Source organism: Pinus tabuliformis, chromosome J, assembly GCF_031772625.1.
Source record: "Pinus tabuliformis cultivar Carrire ecotype Pingquan chromosome J, CPIR1, whole genome shotgun sequence".
In the NCBI taxonomy this organism is placed as follows: domain Eukaryota; kingdom Viridiplantae; phylum Streptophyta; class Pinopsida; order Pinales; family Pinaceae; genus Pinus; species Pinus tabuliformis.
In genome coordinates, this window is record NC_142295.1 from 76,076,118 (window position 1) to 76,090,409 (window position 14,292).

At 38.5% G+C, this 14,292-nt stretch overlaps 1 protein-coding gene across 4 annotated transcripts in view; it reads left to right on the plus strand.

The window, feature by feature from the left end:
* Nucleotides 1-14,292, plus strand: part of LOC149225587 (uncharacterized) — a 204,347-nt gene that overhangs the window by 90,688 nt on the left and 99,367 nt on the right. For 3 of the 4 annotated variants that reach the window (XM_089377174.1, XM_089377173.1, XM_089377175.1), the window contains one exon: nucleotides 1,475-1,726. In XM_089377174.1, coding sequence (XP_089233300.1) covers nucleotides 1,530-1,726 — 197 coding nt within the window. In that variant the 5' untranslated portion in view covers nucleotides 1,475-1,529. Of the gene's footprint in view, nucleotides 1-1,368; nucleotides 1,388-1,474; nucleotides 1,727-14,292 lie in introns of those variants that run through there. The other variant, XM_089377176.1, reaches the window with a different exon arrangement.

Consider the following 14,292-nt stretch of genomic DNA (forward strand, 5'->3'; position numbering starts at 1 on the left):
ACTAACATAAAAAGCGAAAACCCTAAACTCCAACGCATACACCCATTTTAATTTTTTACTTTTCGGGTTACAGAATTTGGGGAATAGTTATGCGGGTTCCGGCTTTTTCATAGAAATACGTTTCTGGCGAGGAGGAGCCGTTTCAAAAAACGCACATTCGCCACCTGCCGTATTTGGGCCGTATTTTTGCGTATCCGTATCCGGATCCGGATCAGATCCGAGGATACGGAGATCTTTACACCTATACTGCTGTATCCGGTAACTTAGGTCTTGGAACACGTTGAAACAGTCCAAAAGTCTATCTAAACCCTTCAGATAAATGTGTTGCAAGTTTGCAACATGTCGAAACAGTATGAAATTATTAAATGTAATCCTGATTACGTCTCTCGAGTCAAAGTATCGGGTATGACCAGAGGAAACCCTAAACAAGTAAATTATGTTTTATTAAATTGACTCGAGACCATGGGTGCTTTGATTGCTAAACACAATAAAATTGTAACGTTCAGTTCACTAAAACTAAAATGTATAGTTTCTATATAAATATTGTAATGTTCAGTTCATTATTATGTGCGTCAAAATAAAACTTGAAGGTTTTGGCAAGATTTGTGTTGGACAATTGGTATCATACCATATACTTCCATTTGGGGGTCTTTTATGAATAATGTTCTTTCTACCATTGATATGTATTTTTATTTCGATTTTTATTTTCTCATTACAGAAGGTTCAATAAGTAATTGGAAATTTGTTTTTCTTGATAATTACGGAAAGTGTGGATGAATATTGTAATTGAGTTCACTAAGAGATTATTTATGTGTTACTTTACTCGAAGAGGTTTGGTATTTAATAAAGTGAAAAAAAAATTATTATTTTTGGATATTTTGTATGTAATTATATTTTCAAATATGTGGTAAATTGCTCTTTTTTGTGTATTATTATTGTATTGAATTCTCTTGAAATATCACCCGCTTTCACTAAAAAAATATCATAATTAGAGTTCAAGAGGTTAAGATATCACTTATTAAAAATTAATTATTTCCAATGTGTTTTTTATGACGGGTATGAGATACTTATTCATTCATGATATTTTGGACATCTATTGATATTATGCATTGTTTGGACATGCCTTTACCGAATATTAATGAAAAATGTTTATGTGTATATTTTTATTTAATGAATTCAGCGATTTTGAAATGCTTTTTACATTAATAAACTGTTTCTCTTTGAAGCAGTTTATTATAATATCAAGTATAAATATTATTTATTGTGATATACTGAGATACATAATACAATACTTACATGTGGAAGAAAATACCTAGCCTGTGACAGACAGAGAGTCAACAGGGTGGGGATTGAAAGAATGTCCTTGAAATTAGGCGACTGATAAAAGGTTCTGGTATTTTGGTAATGTAATTTTGCGCTTAAAGGAGAATTTTGAGCTAATAAACTGTGTGTTTGCCATTGCATTGTTTTGCAGGTGTAGAGGAGAATAAACAGACCTGCGTAAGGATGTGCTAGATCTTCTATGACTCATGGAAATGCCACTAGCTAAAGGAGTAGTCTGTGTCATCTTGTTTCACCTTCTTATTGGATGCATGTTTCAACCTGGATATCTCATCTCATATGCATCAGGAATGTCTAAACCAGTTTATCAAGGGACAGGCAAACATTCTTCAAAAGAAGAAAATCCCAAAAGAAGCATCAATTCAAGCAAATGGCAACCAACGGGGTGAGTTCTATCTTCACTATCTTGATCTCTATTAAAGTGCTACGGTATCTAGTAATGCTTGGTTAATCTTTTCTGCAATGCTCATCTTCGCTGCAGACAAAAATCTTGGAATGATTTTCTAGAAAGTTTATGGTTTGTTCATTATCAACTGTAAAATTAATTTATTATTTCAGTTGAATAACTCATATCCCTTCATGTTGGGTTTTGTATGTACAATACAGATACCAACTACCATCGATACTATTTTATGGTCTTTTCTGACGTCTGTAGCGTAATCTGCAATAGATTCAGCCTTCAAGTTTTTGTCGCTTGAGAGGCTTCTTTATTCATATGAAGGGCTAGTAACTCCATGGGGAATATACTATGAATTTTTATTTTGCAGGACGACGGAGATTGGCACTGCTTAATGAATGTAGTTTTAATCCCCTTGTATAAGGGTGAGCTACAGGAATGTATTGGCAGCATGTAATCTATAAATCGGTTTCATTTATAGGACTTGAATTTTACAGAACCTAATATTTTCAAATGTTGAAAATTACTGAAGACTTTGAATTATAGCACACCTAAGTTGCACGATATGGGGAAACAGGTATGTGCTGGAAACATGACCCCCCAATATTTGGAAATGGGGAAGCACAGTGTTAACAAATGATATATATATATATTGAAGAAGGAATAATTTAGCGAAAAACTTTAAATGACAAACATAAATAACAACTTAGTAGCAAATCCATTTCTATATTAGTTCCCATAGATAATTACATTATGCAAAATGCACAGATTTTATAAATGAGGCTATACTTCCAAATCAGCATTTATATATGAGTGTATATGTTGGAAATTGAAATACAGTATTAGATAAACCATGATAGTAATCCATCCTATCTTCATATTCATCAAGAAAAATAGAACAAGGTGCACATTCACTGGTGGATTTTGGATTGGAAAATATGTTCCCAATTCCACTTCTAGGTTCCCCAATACTTAATGTAGCAAGAAGCGGTTTCAAGTCGGGATTCAATATCCATATCCTAATCTTTATAAGGCCTAGTTGTATATTTTGGAACCCTATGAGATGCAAGGAAAATGTTGGAATGCATAAAGATGAGAGCCCAGCCTTCTGTGAACCCATCCTTTTCTGCTTTATGGTATGGATAAAGCTATAGGTGCTTCAATTCCTTTCTTCAAATGAAGAGCTTGTTGCTTGTGAAAAAATACAAATGGAAAGGGTTTGCAAATGTACACTCAAAGTATTCCTCTCATCCAAATCTGATATCTCAGAATATTCATCCAGTCCAATAACAGAAACTGGCAGATTCTTCCTTGACTTCCCTTTGTAGAGAAATTGGAAATATACTCAAAGGCATTCTTCACTCCATTGGCCACCTCGTCGAGGTAGGTATGCACTTCTTTTTCATAGTCTTCTCAGTTTCTTATAGCAGCCTTCTGACAGCTTAGCCTTTGGCTAATGTCTCTTCTCTATATTTTTTTGCACATCTCATATAGATCCCTATTGTTTTGCAGACATAACATCCAGCAAGAGCAAACTACTAATAGTCGTATATGTTTCAACATTCAACAAAATATAGCAACCAAGCAATTAATTTTCTCAGTAACACCAACCAACTATAATGCTCGAAATTAAGATTCAACAACAAAACAAATTGCACAGCACAACATTATCACCAAATTTCTAGGGCTATGTTTGAAAGATTCCACTCTCTGCCTTAAGATTAAACAGGAGAAAATTATATCATTTTCACCTTTGCGGCCTCTTTATCCACGGCCTGGGAGGGAGGCAGACTTTTTGGGTCGACTCTCGATTAAATCGGGAGTATAACGATTAAATCGCGATTTTTTCCTTTCTGAAAAAGTCGCCAAAAAGTCGGGGGATTAAATCGTTTAGTTTAAAAAATCGCATTTTTAGGATTAAATCGGGATTTTTTGCAGACTTTTTCCACACTGATGATAAGTCACCCTGTGGTCATATGTCGCTCCAGTAAGTACCCCAAGCCCCCAGAGCTCAATGTATGCAACATGCAGGACCCTTTTACAAGGGTCTCTCGACGACTCCAAGTCGTTCGAGAAAATCACAGATTTGATCTTTCCCCCGGGGCTTTGACAAAGTGTAGCGACCTGTACATCATCTCACAGCGATGGAGCTTCCTTGCTCATTGACTTACCATATCCCAGATAAGGTAGTATCTGATGTCTATCTGCTGGAGCAATCATCGAATACGGGATTTCTCAATAATCGAATCCTACCTCTAGTTGTCACAGAGAATCACAATGGTATTCATCATGCGTACAAACAACTCACTGAAGAGCTTCCTCAGCCAGGTAGCTTCATACGAGGTCATACTCGTAGTTATGTATCCGGTCTCGTCAGTGCTTATAACAACCGATTTCTGCTTCGTGCTCATCCATGATATCGAAGCAGAATCCAAAGAGAATCAGCACTGAGAAGTGCTCTAGTGATCCTCCACACTGCCTTTCCAATCAACATTCGAATAATCATGCAGTTTCATATTTCCGACAGTGTATCTCAATCCATGAGAGATTATGCCGCGAAGATATATCAGAAGATTCTTGGCACCAATCCAGTGAGGCTCAACCAAATATGAGCTCTCCATGCTAACTGCAAAACATATGTCCGGGCAGAAGTTCACCAAGAACATCAATGCGAAAGAGTTTATGAAACTCAGAGGCATTTCCCAAATCTGGTCCGACATCATCACCATATAACCTCTGAAAGTTAAGATTCTCGAGGTAGTCGCGGGCTTGCAGTTCACCATTCCACATCCGGAATCCAACTCCCTCTTACTTCTTGCAATTGAGAGGGTCTGCACCTGTTTGAAATAGGCCGTCCTCAGAAGGTGCTGGTATGAGAGGTCTATCATCCACAACCTTCGGGTAATGGTTTGGATCGGTTTCATTCCTAGTGAATCTCAGCTTCATCTGACAGTTATCAATCCTCTCATACTATGCCCGGGGAGTTTTGCTTCAAGCCATAGAGGGCTTTCTTCCACCTGCATACGTGAGATTCCTGATCATCAATCTCAAACCCCTCGGGCTGTTTCAAAACTGTGGACCTGCTACATGAGGGAAATGGTCCCCTTTAAGATTTTCCTTCGGTACATCTCAAACATGTACCTTCACCTCTTCTTGAATTCAGGCATCCCTGTCACCATCTGACTTACAGAGCTTCGGTGCTGTGTCATTGGACATGGTCCCCAGTGGACTTCCTGCAACTTGATACAACCTTGAACTCAAAAACATCTTTGAAAATTCTATTTTCAAACACGTACCTTTCCATCGATGAGTGCCACCCTGTAACCTTTGACTTCCATTGCCGAAATGGACACCAGGTTCTTCTTGCGATCAGGTACATAAAAGAGATTCTATAAATGAATCGAGTTACCCTCATTCAATTGAGGGGTAACATTCCCTACACCCTTTTCGGGATAGGTGGCATCGGCTCCAAGTATAATCCCATGATTGTTTCCATCTCTACCAGATTAGAGAGAGCACCCTTCTATCCGATGAAGTGCCTTGAAGCACTATAATCCATAAGCCAAATTCCCAAAGAATCTGAAGAAGAGGGCCAATACAAGATCTTATTAGAAACAACATTTGATTCTTCATACCTGGGGTTCCTTATTTCCTCTAAAGAGTTGGCCGTGTCCTTGATAACCTGCATTATCTATCATTCCTTTGATCATTGAAGATGTCCCTAGAATGATTGTTATCATCATCAAGTGACGTGTCCCTGCCATTCGGACACTCCTTCGCATAATGGCCGAACTAGCTATCTGCCTTTCCTTCCACCCTGAGATCCAGTTTTCCCAATGAAGTGATCTTTAGGTAGGCCATATTCCGCTGCGCCATTCTGATAATATTCTCTGCTTCGACTTCACCCTTGGTGAATTTGAAGGGGGTAAGGAGTCCACTGATCCTGTTGTCCTTTCCCAACTGTCTTCGGTGATTGCTCTTTCACTCTTACTTGGGCATTGTCTTTACCTCCGCTCTGATCCCATGTTAATTTTAGGTATGTTCTATGCTTAGAGCAATTTATTTTAATTTTCACAGTTAGCTCAAGATCTTTTCCAAATTAGCAATCACATCAGCATTAAAGTAAACTGCAAATAGAACATAAACATAAATCACAAAAGACAAGCCAAGACAAGAGGACACAAGATATGGCGCTAGAAACTCACACGGATTGATCTAGAGATTATCTTAGCCATCGATTATGTTTTAATTTTGGTCGTTGATGCTCCAACATAGGATTATCAGTTGCCAGAGAGAGAGCTAGAGATCGAAGCAATGAGAGAGGGGTAGAGACAGTGAAGTTGGAAGAGGCATTCCAAATCCAGCGAATGCATTTACTGAGAGGTAGAAGAGCAACAAAGAGGTTGACAATGGGAAAACGCAACAGCTTCTAGATGCAAAGTCGAATTGCTGAGAGGGATTGATGTCTTCAATTCTAGAGGTCGGGAAGGAGTCCCAGAGTACAAAGAAGCATCTTTCCAATCAACAGAAGAAAGAACGGCTTCATTAGAGACACGTCTGAGGCTAGACTTCTAGTAAGCTGCATAGAGCATCAGAGAGGTTGACGCAGAGGGTCAGAGGGCCGAATTTCCGAAGGCAAGTCATGTCGGGAGTTTGCCTGTGGGGTGAGGAAAATTCCTCACTAGATTTTTGCCAATATTTTTCTATGTAAGATTTCCATATTTCGGCATCTAGTTGTATTCATAATTTCTTACTGCTGCATATAATAAAACCCTCAGCTGCTACACCAGTTTTCCCAAGTTGGGTTTTCTCGGGTACTTCTGTCCAAAAATAATTTTGTTAATTTTATGTGTGCGCTAACATTTCTCAGTTTCCAACACATTATTTTTCCATAGTATTTTATTTGTGAAGTTTGCAGTGTGATTTATTCAGTATTTGTCGTAGCAAACAACGAATAAATTGTTAAAATAAAATTAACAATTAGGAGAATAATTTCCAGTTGTTGCAATAGGGTTTCAGTAGTGAAATTTTCACATGGTATCAGAGAGCAGTTGATCAGTCAGAGAGCTCAGGAAAATGAAGGAAAGGAATTTCGCTGCTCAGCAAGGGCAGCAAGCCGAAATTCCCAAAGGCAGCCCAGTCATTTTGCCAGGAGGCTGAGTTACTTGTGGGGGTTCGATTTTTCTTAGTGAGGGGCAGAAAAATTCAATCTCTCTAGATTGAGTGATTCCAGAGGCAGAGGGAGAAGCTCAATACTTTTGTTGGGCAGATCTCTAGCTGGATGCAGTGGTTTTGTAGCAGTTCGCTAGAGAAGAGCACACACAGAGGGAAAATTTTCCTCAAGGAACTTCTAGTTTCAAGAGATTCAATTTTTCCTTGCAGTTCGACAATAGTTGTGAGCAGATCTTCTCACTCCAGAAGGGAGTTCGAGTAGCAAAGCAGCAACCAAGCAGAAGGAAAGAGGAAGTTTTCGACAGTTCGTTGAGATGGCCACTGCTAGGCTTCGTGATCAGGACAGGTTGGATGGAGCTTCCAACTACATCATCTGGAAGGCAAGGATGTCCTTCCTTCTAGATGAATATGGCCTGAAATCCTATATTGATGTAGTGGTGGCAATTCCCATGGATGCAGATCAGCTGAAAGAGTACGGAAAGGAGATGGCACAGGCGAAGTGGTTGATCCTAGATGGAGTCTGAGATCATATATTCTCGCATACAGCTGGCAAAGATACTGCTAAACAGATGTGGAATGCTCTCGCCACGATATATTAGGGTACCTCCGAGCAGCGGAATATGTACCTCAAGGAGAAGCTGAGGCTCATACGGATTCAAGAGGTCCGGGACTAGCTGTCAGCTGTTGGGGCAGCACCTCAACTCACAGAGCTTGTGAGATTGGCACTCAACAGTGTCTCTGAGACTGACAGGTCTTTGTCCAAAGCATATTGGGCAGATACAAGTTACTATAATGGGACAAAATGTGGGATGACTTGCAACAGGAGGAGTTGAGGCGAGCTCTTCTAAAGAGCTCCATCAGTGGCAGCAGCAGCAGACAAAAGCAGGTGAAGGAGGAGGAGAATGTGGCCTTCACATCAAAGTGTTGGGTCCCTATAATACTAGTTATTACCCCATTACTATTGTAGTTGCATCCCTTATTAATATTGTTGTGCCCCTATTATCCCCATATTGTTATTACTGTGCCCCATAGAATCCTTCTATTGTTATTTTTGTGGCTTTATATTATTATTGTTAGGTCGGCTGGGTTATGTGACTCCTTAGACTCCTATATATAGAAAGGAGATTTTGTCATTTGAATCATCCAAGAATTGTTCATTTATGTAATGTAAAGGAGGTTTCCCTTTCGAAGAGGCTGAATTCTAAGGCGTTGATCTATCTTTTCTATCTTTTCTTGAGCTGGTTTCATAACATTTGGTATCAGAGCTTTCGATTCTAGGGTTTCGCTGTTCCAAACAGGTCATCGTGGCATTTTCGCTATAACTTTTTTTCTGCGACGTTTCAGACGCTAAAAACAAAACCCATTTGAGAAGACATCGTGTTGAACCTCGGGTCCGAATTTCAGAGGTTTTCACGCTATATTTGCGAAGATATGATCTGAGGAAGTTGGTCTTTTTGCAGACTCCTAAATTACATTCCAAAAGATGACTTGGGGAAAAGCGTCATAACTTTCTCTCTGAGCATCGGATTAAAATTTCGTAAGAAGTTACAGAAATAGGATAGACTGTAGTTTCTTGTAGATATTTTTCAGAGCCAAAGGTCGAAACAGTGACTCGTGGCACGTCGTACAAGTTCGCTCTACTGAACTAGTCTATAATCAAGTCACTGTAGGAGATTTCACATAACTCTTCCTTGGAGAATCCAATTTGGGTCAGACTGGTGGCCTTGGAAAGAGGACACAGAGGGCTACTGCAGATCGCAATTTCAGAACTAGATGATTAGAAAGTACAGAGATACATCAGAGGCAATATCGAGCTCCTACAAAGTGAAAAAAAGTGTAGATTTTTTTAAATTTTTGCTTAAGCTTGGTTTGAAAATTTATTTTGAAAGAATTCAAAGGGCATAGTAGAGCATTATTATCAGTAATTGATGCCCCGAGGAAAGAAAATGCAAACACCTAGTAAGCAACCTGAAAGCTCGAGCATGACTCATGAAGAAGACGAAGAAATGCTACATGATATATCAAAATTACAAGAACAAGTGCAACAAATGTCACTCTCACAAAAGCTAACATAAGCTAAGATAAATGGCGTGGAATCTAAGATAAAGGGCGTGGAAGCTAAGATGGACGATTTGAAGATAGATTTGAAGACAGATTTGAAGAGAGACATGGTAGATTTGAAGACAGACATGGCAGATTTGAAGACAGATTTGACAAATTTTCTACAAAAAATACTTACTAATGGTGAAAAGGTAGTAAAGGAAACTCATGATGCGAACAAAAGAAATGTTAATCATGATTTCTTAGACTCTAATGTGGGATCGAAGACCCACCATATTCCAAAAATCGATATGAGGAAGTTTGATGGCAAGGATCCCGCAACATGGATATTACAAATGGAGCAATTTTTCGATCTCAATAATGTGCAAAACACACAAAAGGTACGTATTGCAACTTTATATTTGGAACCAAATCAGTTTGTATGGTATCAATGGTTCCAGATATTCCACCTCTTGTACTCCAAAGAAACATTTGGATCTTTTTGCATATAATTGTTTCTCCTCCAATAGTTATAGCACCCTGTCAACATGTTCAATATGATCCTTCCAAGACTTGTTGTAGATTAGTATACCATCAAAAAATACTAACACAAATTTTCTAAGGAATGGTTTGAAAATGGAATTCATCAAACCTTGAAATGTTGAAGGTGCATTGGTAAGGCCAAAAGGCATGACCAAAAATTCATAATGACTCTCATGAGTTCTAAATGCTGTTTTCGGAATGTCTTCAGTCTTCATTCTGATTTGATGATATCCTGAATGAAGATCCAACTTGGTGAAGTAAATTGATCCATGCAATTCATCTAGTAATTCATCAATGACGAGAATGGGAAACTTATCTCTAATAGTGAGCTTGTTGAGCTCCTAGTCTTCCACAACCTATAAGGTTGACATCACAACAATTGGAAGAAAAAAGAGTAAAAGGGCTTTGTTACAGTTGTGATAGCAAATACACTAAAGGTCATAAGTGTGCTGAGAAGAATTATTCTACATAGATTGCGAAGAGGAAGAAGAAAAGGAGCAAGAAAGGTCAAAAGAAGAGGATATACTCCAGGAACACAGCCTAGATAAAGAAGAAATGAATCCGACCATATCTTGTAATGCATTAGCGGGAATTACCACTCCTCAAACCATCAAGATAGAAGGACAAATCAAGAAGAAAAAAGAAATAGTGTTGATTGATTCAGGAAGTTGCATGGTGCATGTTGTTGCTCCTAGTCTTCCACAACCTATAAGGTTGACACCACAACAATTGGAAGAAAAAAGAGCAAAAGGGCTTTGTTACAGTTGATTGATTCAGGAAGTTGCATGGCGCATGTTGTTGCTCCTAGTCTTCCACAACTTATAAGGTTGACACCACAACAATTGGAAGAAAAAAGAGCAAAAGGGCTTTGTTACAGTTGTGATAGCAAATACACTAAAGGTCATAAGTGTGCTGAGAAGAAATTATTCTACATAGATTGTGAAGAGGAAGAAGAAAAGGAGCAAGAAAGGTCAAAAGAAGAGGATATAATCCAGGAACACAACCTAGATAAAGAAGAAATGAATCCGACCATATCTTGTAATTCATTGGCGGGAATTACCACTCCTCAAACCATCAAGATAGAAGAACAAATCAAGAAGAAAAAGGCAATAGTGTTGATTGATTCAAGAAGTACCCACAATTTTATTCATTGTAAGGTAGCAAAAGAATTGAATTGCTTCTTATATCCAGCACCAGAGTGTCAAGTGATGGTTTCAAATGGAGGAACAATAAATTGCTCTGGAAAGTGCCATAATATCAAGCTATCGATGGGAGAATATGTATTGACTAGCCCAATGCTTTCCATTCCAATGGGAGGTGTTGATGTTGTACTAGGAGTCCAATGGCTACAATCCTTGGATACAATAACTTTTAATTTTCAAGAACTTTTCATGAAATTTTTTGTGGAAGGAAATGAAGTTGAATTAAGGGGTATTGCAGGGAAACCAGGAAAGATAATCAACTCTAACGGTATGACAAAGCTTCTAAAAAAGGAACAAAGAGGTGTAATTGCACAATTATGTTCGCTAGATGTTTCCACATTGCAATCATCTATTTCTCCAAATCTCCAAAAAGTCTTGAACAATCATTCCAAGGTATTTGAGACTCCCAAAGATCTCCCACCTATTCGTGATCATGATCATGCTATTCATCTGATTCCAAGAAGTGTTCCTCCAAACATTAGGCCGTACAGATATCCCTATGCCCAAAAGAGTGAAATTGAAGGTATGGTTGCAGAAATGCTAGACGATGGTATAATTCAACCGAGTCAAAGTTCTTTCTCTGCTCCAGTAGTATTAGTGCACAAGAAGGATGGATCATGGCGCATGTGTCTGGATTATAGGGAGCTCAACAAGCTCACTATTAAAGATAAGTTTTCCATTCCCGTCATTGATGAATTATTAGATGAATTGCATGGATCAATTTACTTCACCAAGTTGGATCTTCGTTCAGGATATCATCAAATCAGAATGAAGACTGAAGACATTCCGAAAACAACATTTAGAACTCATGAGGGTCATTATGAATTTTTGGTCATGCCTTTTGGCCTTACCAATGCACTTTCAACATTTCAAGGTTTGATTAGATCCATTTTCAAACCATTCCTTAGAAAATTTGTGTTAGTATTTTTTGATGATATACTAATCTACAGCAAGTCTTGGAAGGATCATGTTGAACATGTTGACATGGTGCTACAACATTTTTAGGAGAAACAATTATATGCAAAAAGATCCAAATGTTTCTTTGGAGTACAAGAGGTGGAATATCTGAGTCATATTGTATCTCATGAAGAAGTTAAGGTAGACCCTAGCAAAATTAAAGCCATTAAGGAATGGAAAATCCCCACATCCATAAAGCATCTGCAAGGATTTCTCGGGTTGACAGGGTATTATCGCAGTTTTGTTAAGAATTATGGGAGAATAGCAGCACCTCTAACAACATTATTGAAGAAAGATGCATTTTCATGGACTCCAGAAGCAACAAAGGCCTTCGAACATCTTAAAGAGGCAATGTGCCAAGCACCGATCTTAGTTACACCGGACTTCACAAAAACCTTTATTGTGAAATGTGATGCTTCAGGAAATGGAATTGGTGTTGTTTTAATGCAAGATGAAAGACCCATTGCTTTTGAAAGTCGTCCAATCAAGGGAAAGTTTTTACACAAAGCCATTTATGAGAAGGAATTGTTGGCAATACTCCATGCACTTAAGAAATGGCGACCTTGCCTAATGGGAAGACACTTCAAGGTAAAAATGGATCATGATAGCCTTAAATACTTTTTAGAACAAAGATTATCATCTGAAGAGCAACAAAAGTGGGTCACAAAGATGTTGGGTTATGACTTTGAAATCATCTACAAAAAGGGAAGCAAAATGTGGTGGCAGATGCACTCTCAAGAAAGGATGAGGATGTGGAAGCATTGTTGTGCGCCATTTCTATTATCCAACCAGATTGGATAAATGAAGCAAGGGAGGAATGGAAGAATGACGAAGAAGTGTGGGCACTTATTCGAAAGTTACAACAAGATTCCAGTATGTCTGATACATTTAGCTGGCAAAATGATTCTTTATGGTACAAAGACCACTTATACCTCTGTAAGAATTCCCAACTAAAGCAAAAGATTCTTATGGAATTGCACACTTCTCCCTTAGGAGGGCACTCAGGATTTTAAAAACTTACCACAGGGTTAAGAAGGAATTTTTTTGGGATGACCTTAAATCGGATATTCAAAAATTTGTGGCGGAATGTTCGGTTTTCCAACAAAATAAAGTTGAAACAATTAAGACACCGGGTCTATTACAACCTTTATCCATTCCAAGCCAACGTTGGGAGGAGGTTTCAATGGATTTTATAACAGGTTTACCCAAGTCTGACGGAAAGAGTGTCATCATGGTGGTAGTTGACAGACTTACCAAGTATGCACACTTTTGTGCATTATCACATCCATTTAAAGCCAGTACAGTTTCTACTGCATTCATGGAAACAATTCAAAAGCTACATGGAAACCCAAAGATTATTGTAAGTGACAAAGATCCCATTTTCACTGGAAATTTTTGGACAGAATTATTTTCTTGTCTTGGTACTCAGTTAGCTCATAGCTCATCTTCATCCTCAATCTGATGGGCAAACTGAGATAGTAAACAAATGTTTGGAAGGATATCTTCGTTGCTTTGTATCTGATAAACAGACACAATGGGTCAAATGGTTGCCTCTGGCTGAATGGTGGTATAACACTTCCTTCCATACAGCAACAAAAATGACCCCATTTATGGCACTTTATGGATATCAGCCACCATCCATCACATCATATTTAAGAGAAAATTCTAAGGTTCAAGCAGTGGAACATCACATCGAACATCACAACAAGTCCTCCAACTCTTAAAGGATAACCTCGTGTTGGCACAAAATAGAATGAAACAACAGGGAGATCAACATTGCAGCGAAAGAAGTTTTGATGTAGGTGATTGGGTATTCCTACGGCTACAACCATATAAGCAAATGCCCCTCAAACAAGCTAAGAAGGATAATAAATTATCACCAAAGTATTATGGTCCGTACGAGGTGTTGCAAAAGATTGGTACTATGGCATACAAATTGGAGCTTCCTGCAGCTTCTTGATTGCACCCAGTTTTCCATGTTTCATGTTTAAAGAAGGTTATAGGCGACAAGCTCCCAGTTCAAACAATATTGCCAGAACTTGATGAGGAGGGAAAAATTATATTGGAACCGGAAGCAGTCACAGAAACAAGAACTCGACAGCTACGAAATCGATCAGTTTCGGAGTATCTTATCAAGTGGAAGAACTTATCCGCTGAAAATTCCACATGGGAGGATGAGAATTTTATACAGAAGCATCCAGAACCACTCAAGTGTTGAGGACAACACTTTTTTGAAGGAGAGGGGCATGTTGGGTCCCATGTTGATTACCCCATTACTATTGTAGTTGCATCCCTTATTAATATTGTTGTGCCTCTCCCCATATTGTTATTACTGTGCCCCATAGAATCCCTCTATTGTTATTTTTGTGGCTTTATATTATTATTGTTAGGTCGGCTGGGTTATATTGTGACTCCTTAGACTCCTATATATAGAAAGGAGGTTTTGTCATTTGAATCATCCAAGAATTGTTCATTTATGTAATGTAAAGGAGGTTGACCCCTCGAAGAGGCTGAATTCTAAGGCGTTGATCTATCTTTTCTTGAGCTGGTTTCATAACACAAAGGGTCCCAGTTAGGGATAGGGGGAGCAAAAAAAAAAGGACCTGTCAAAGGTCAAATGCTTCAGATGTAGTGAGCTTG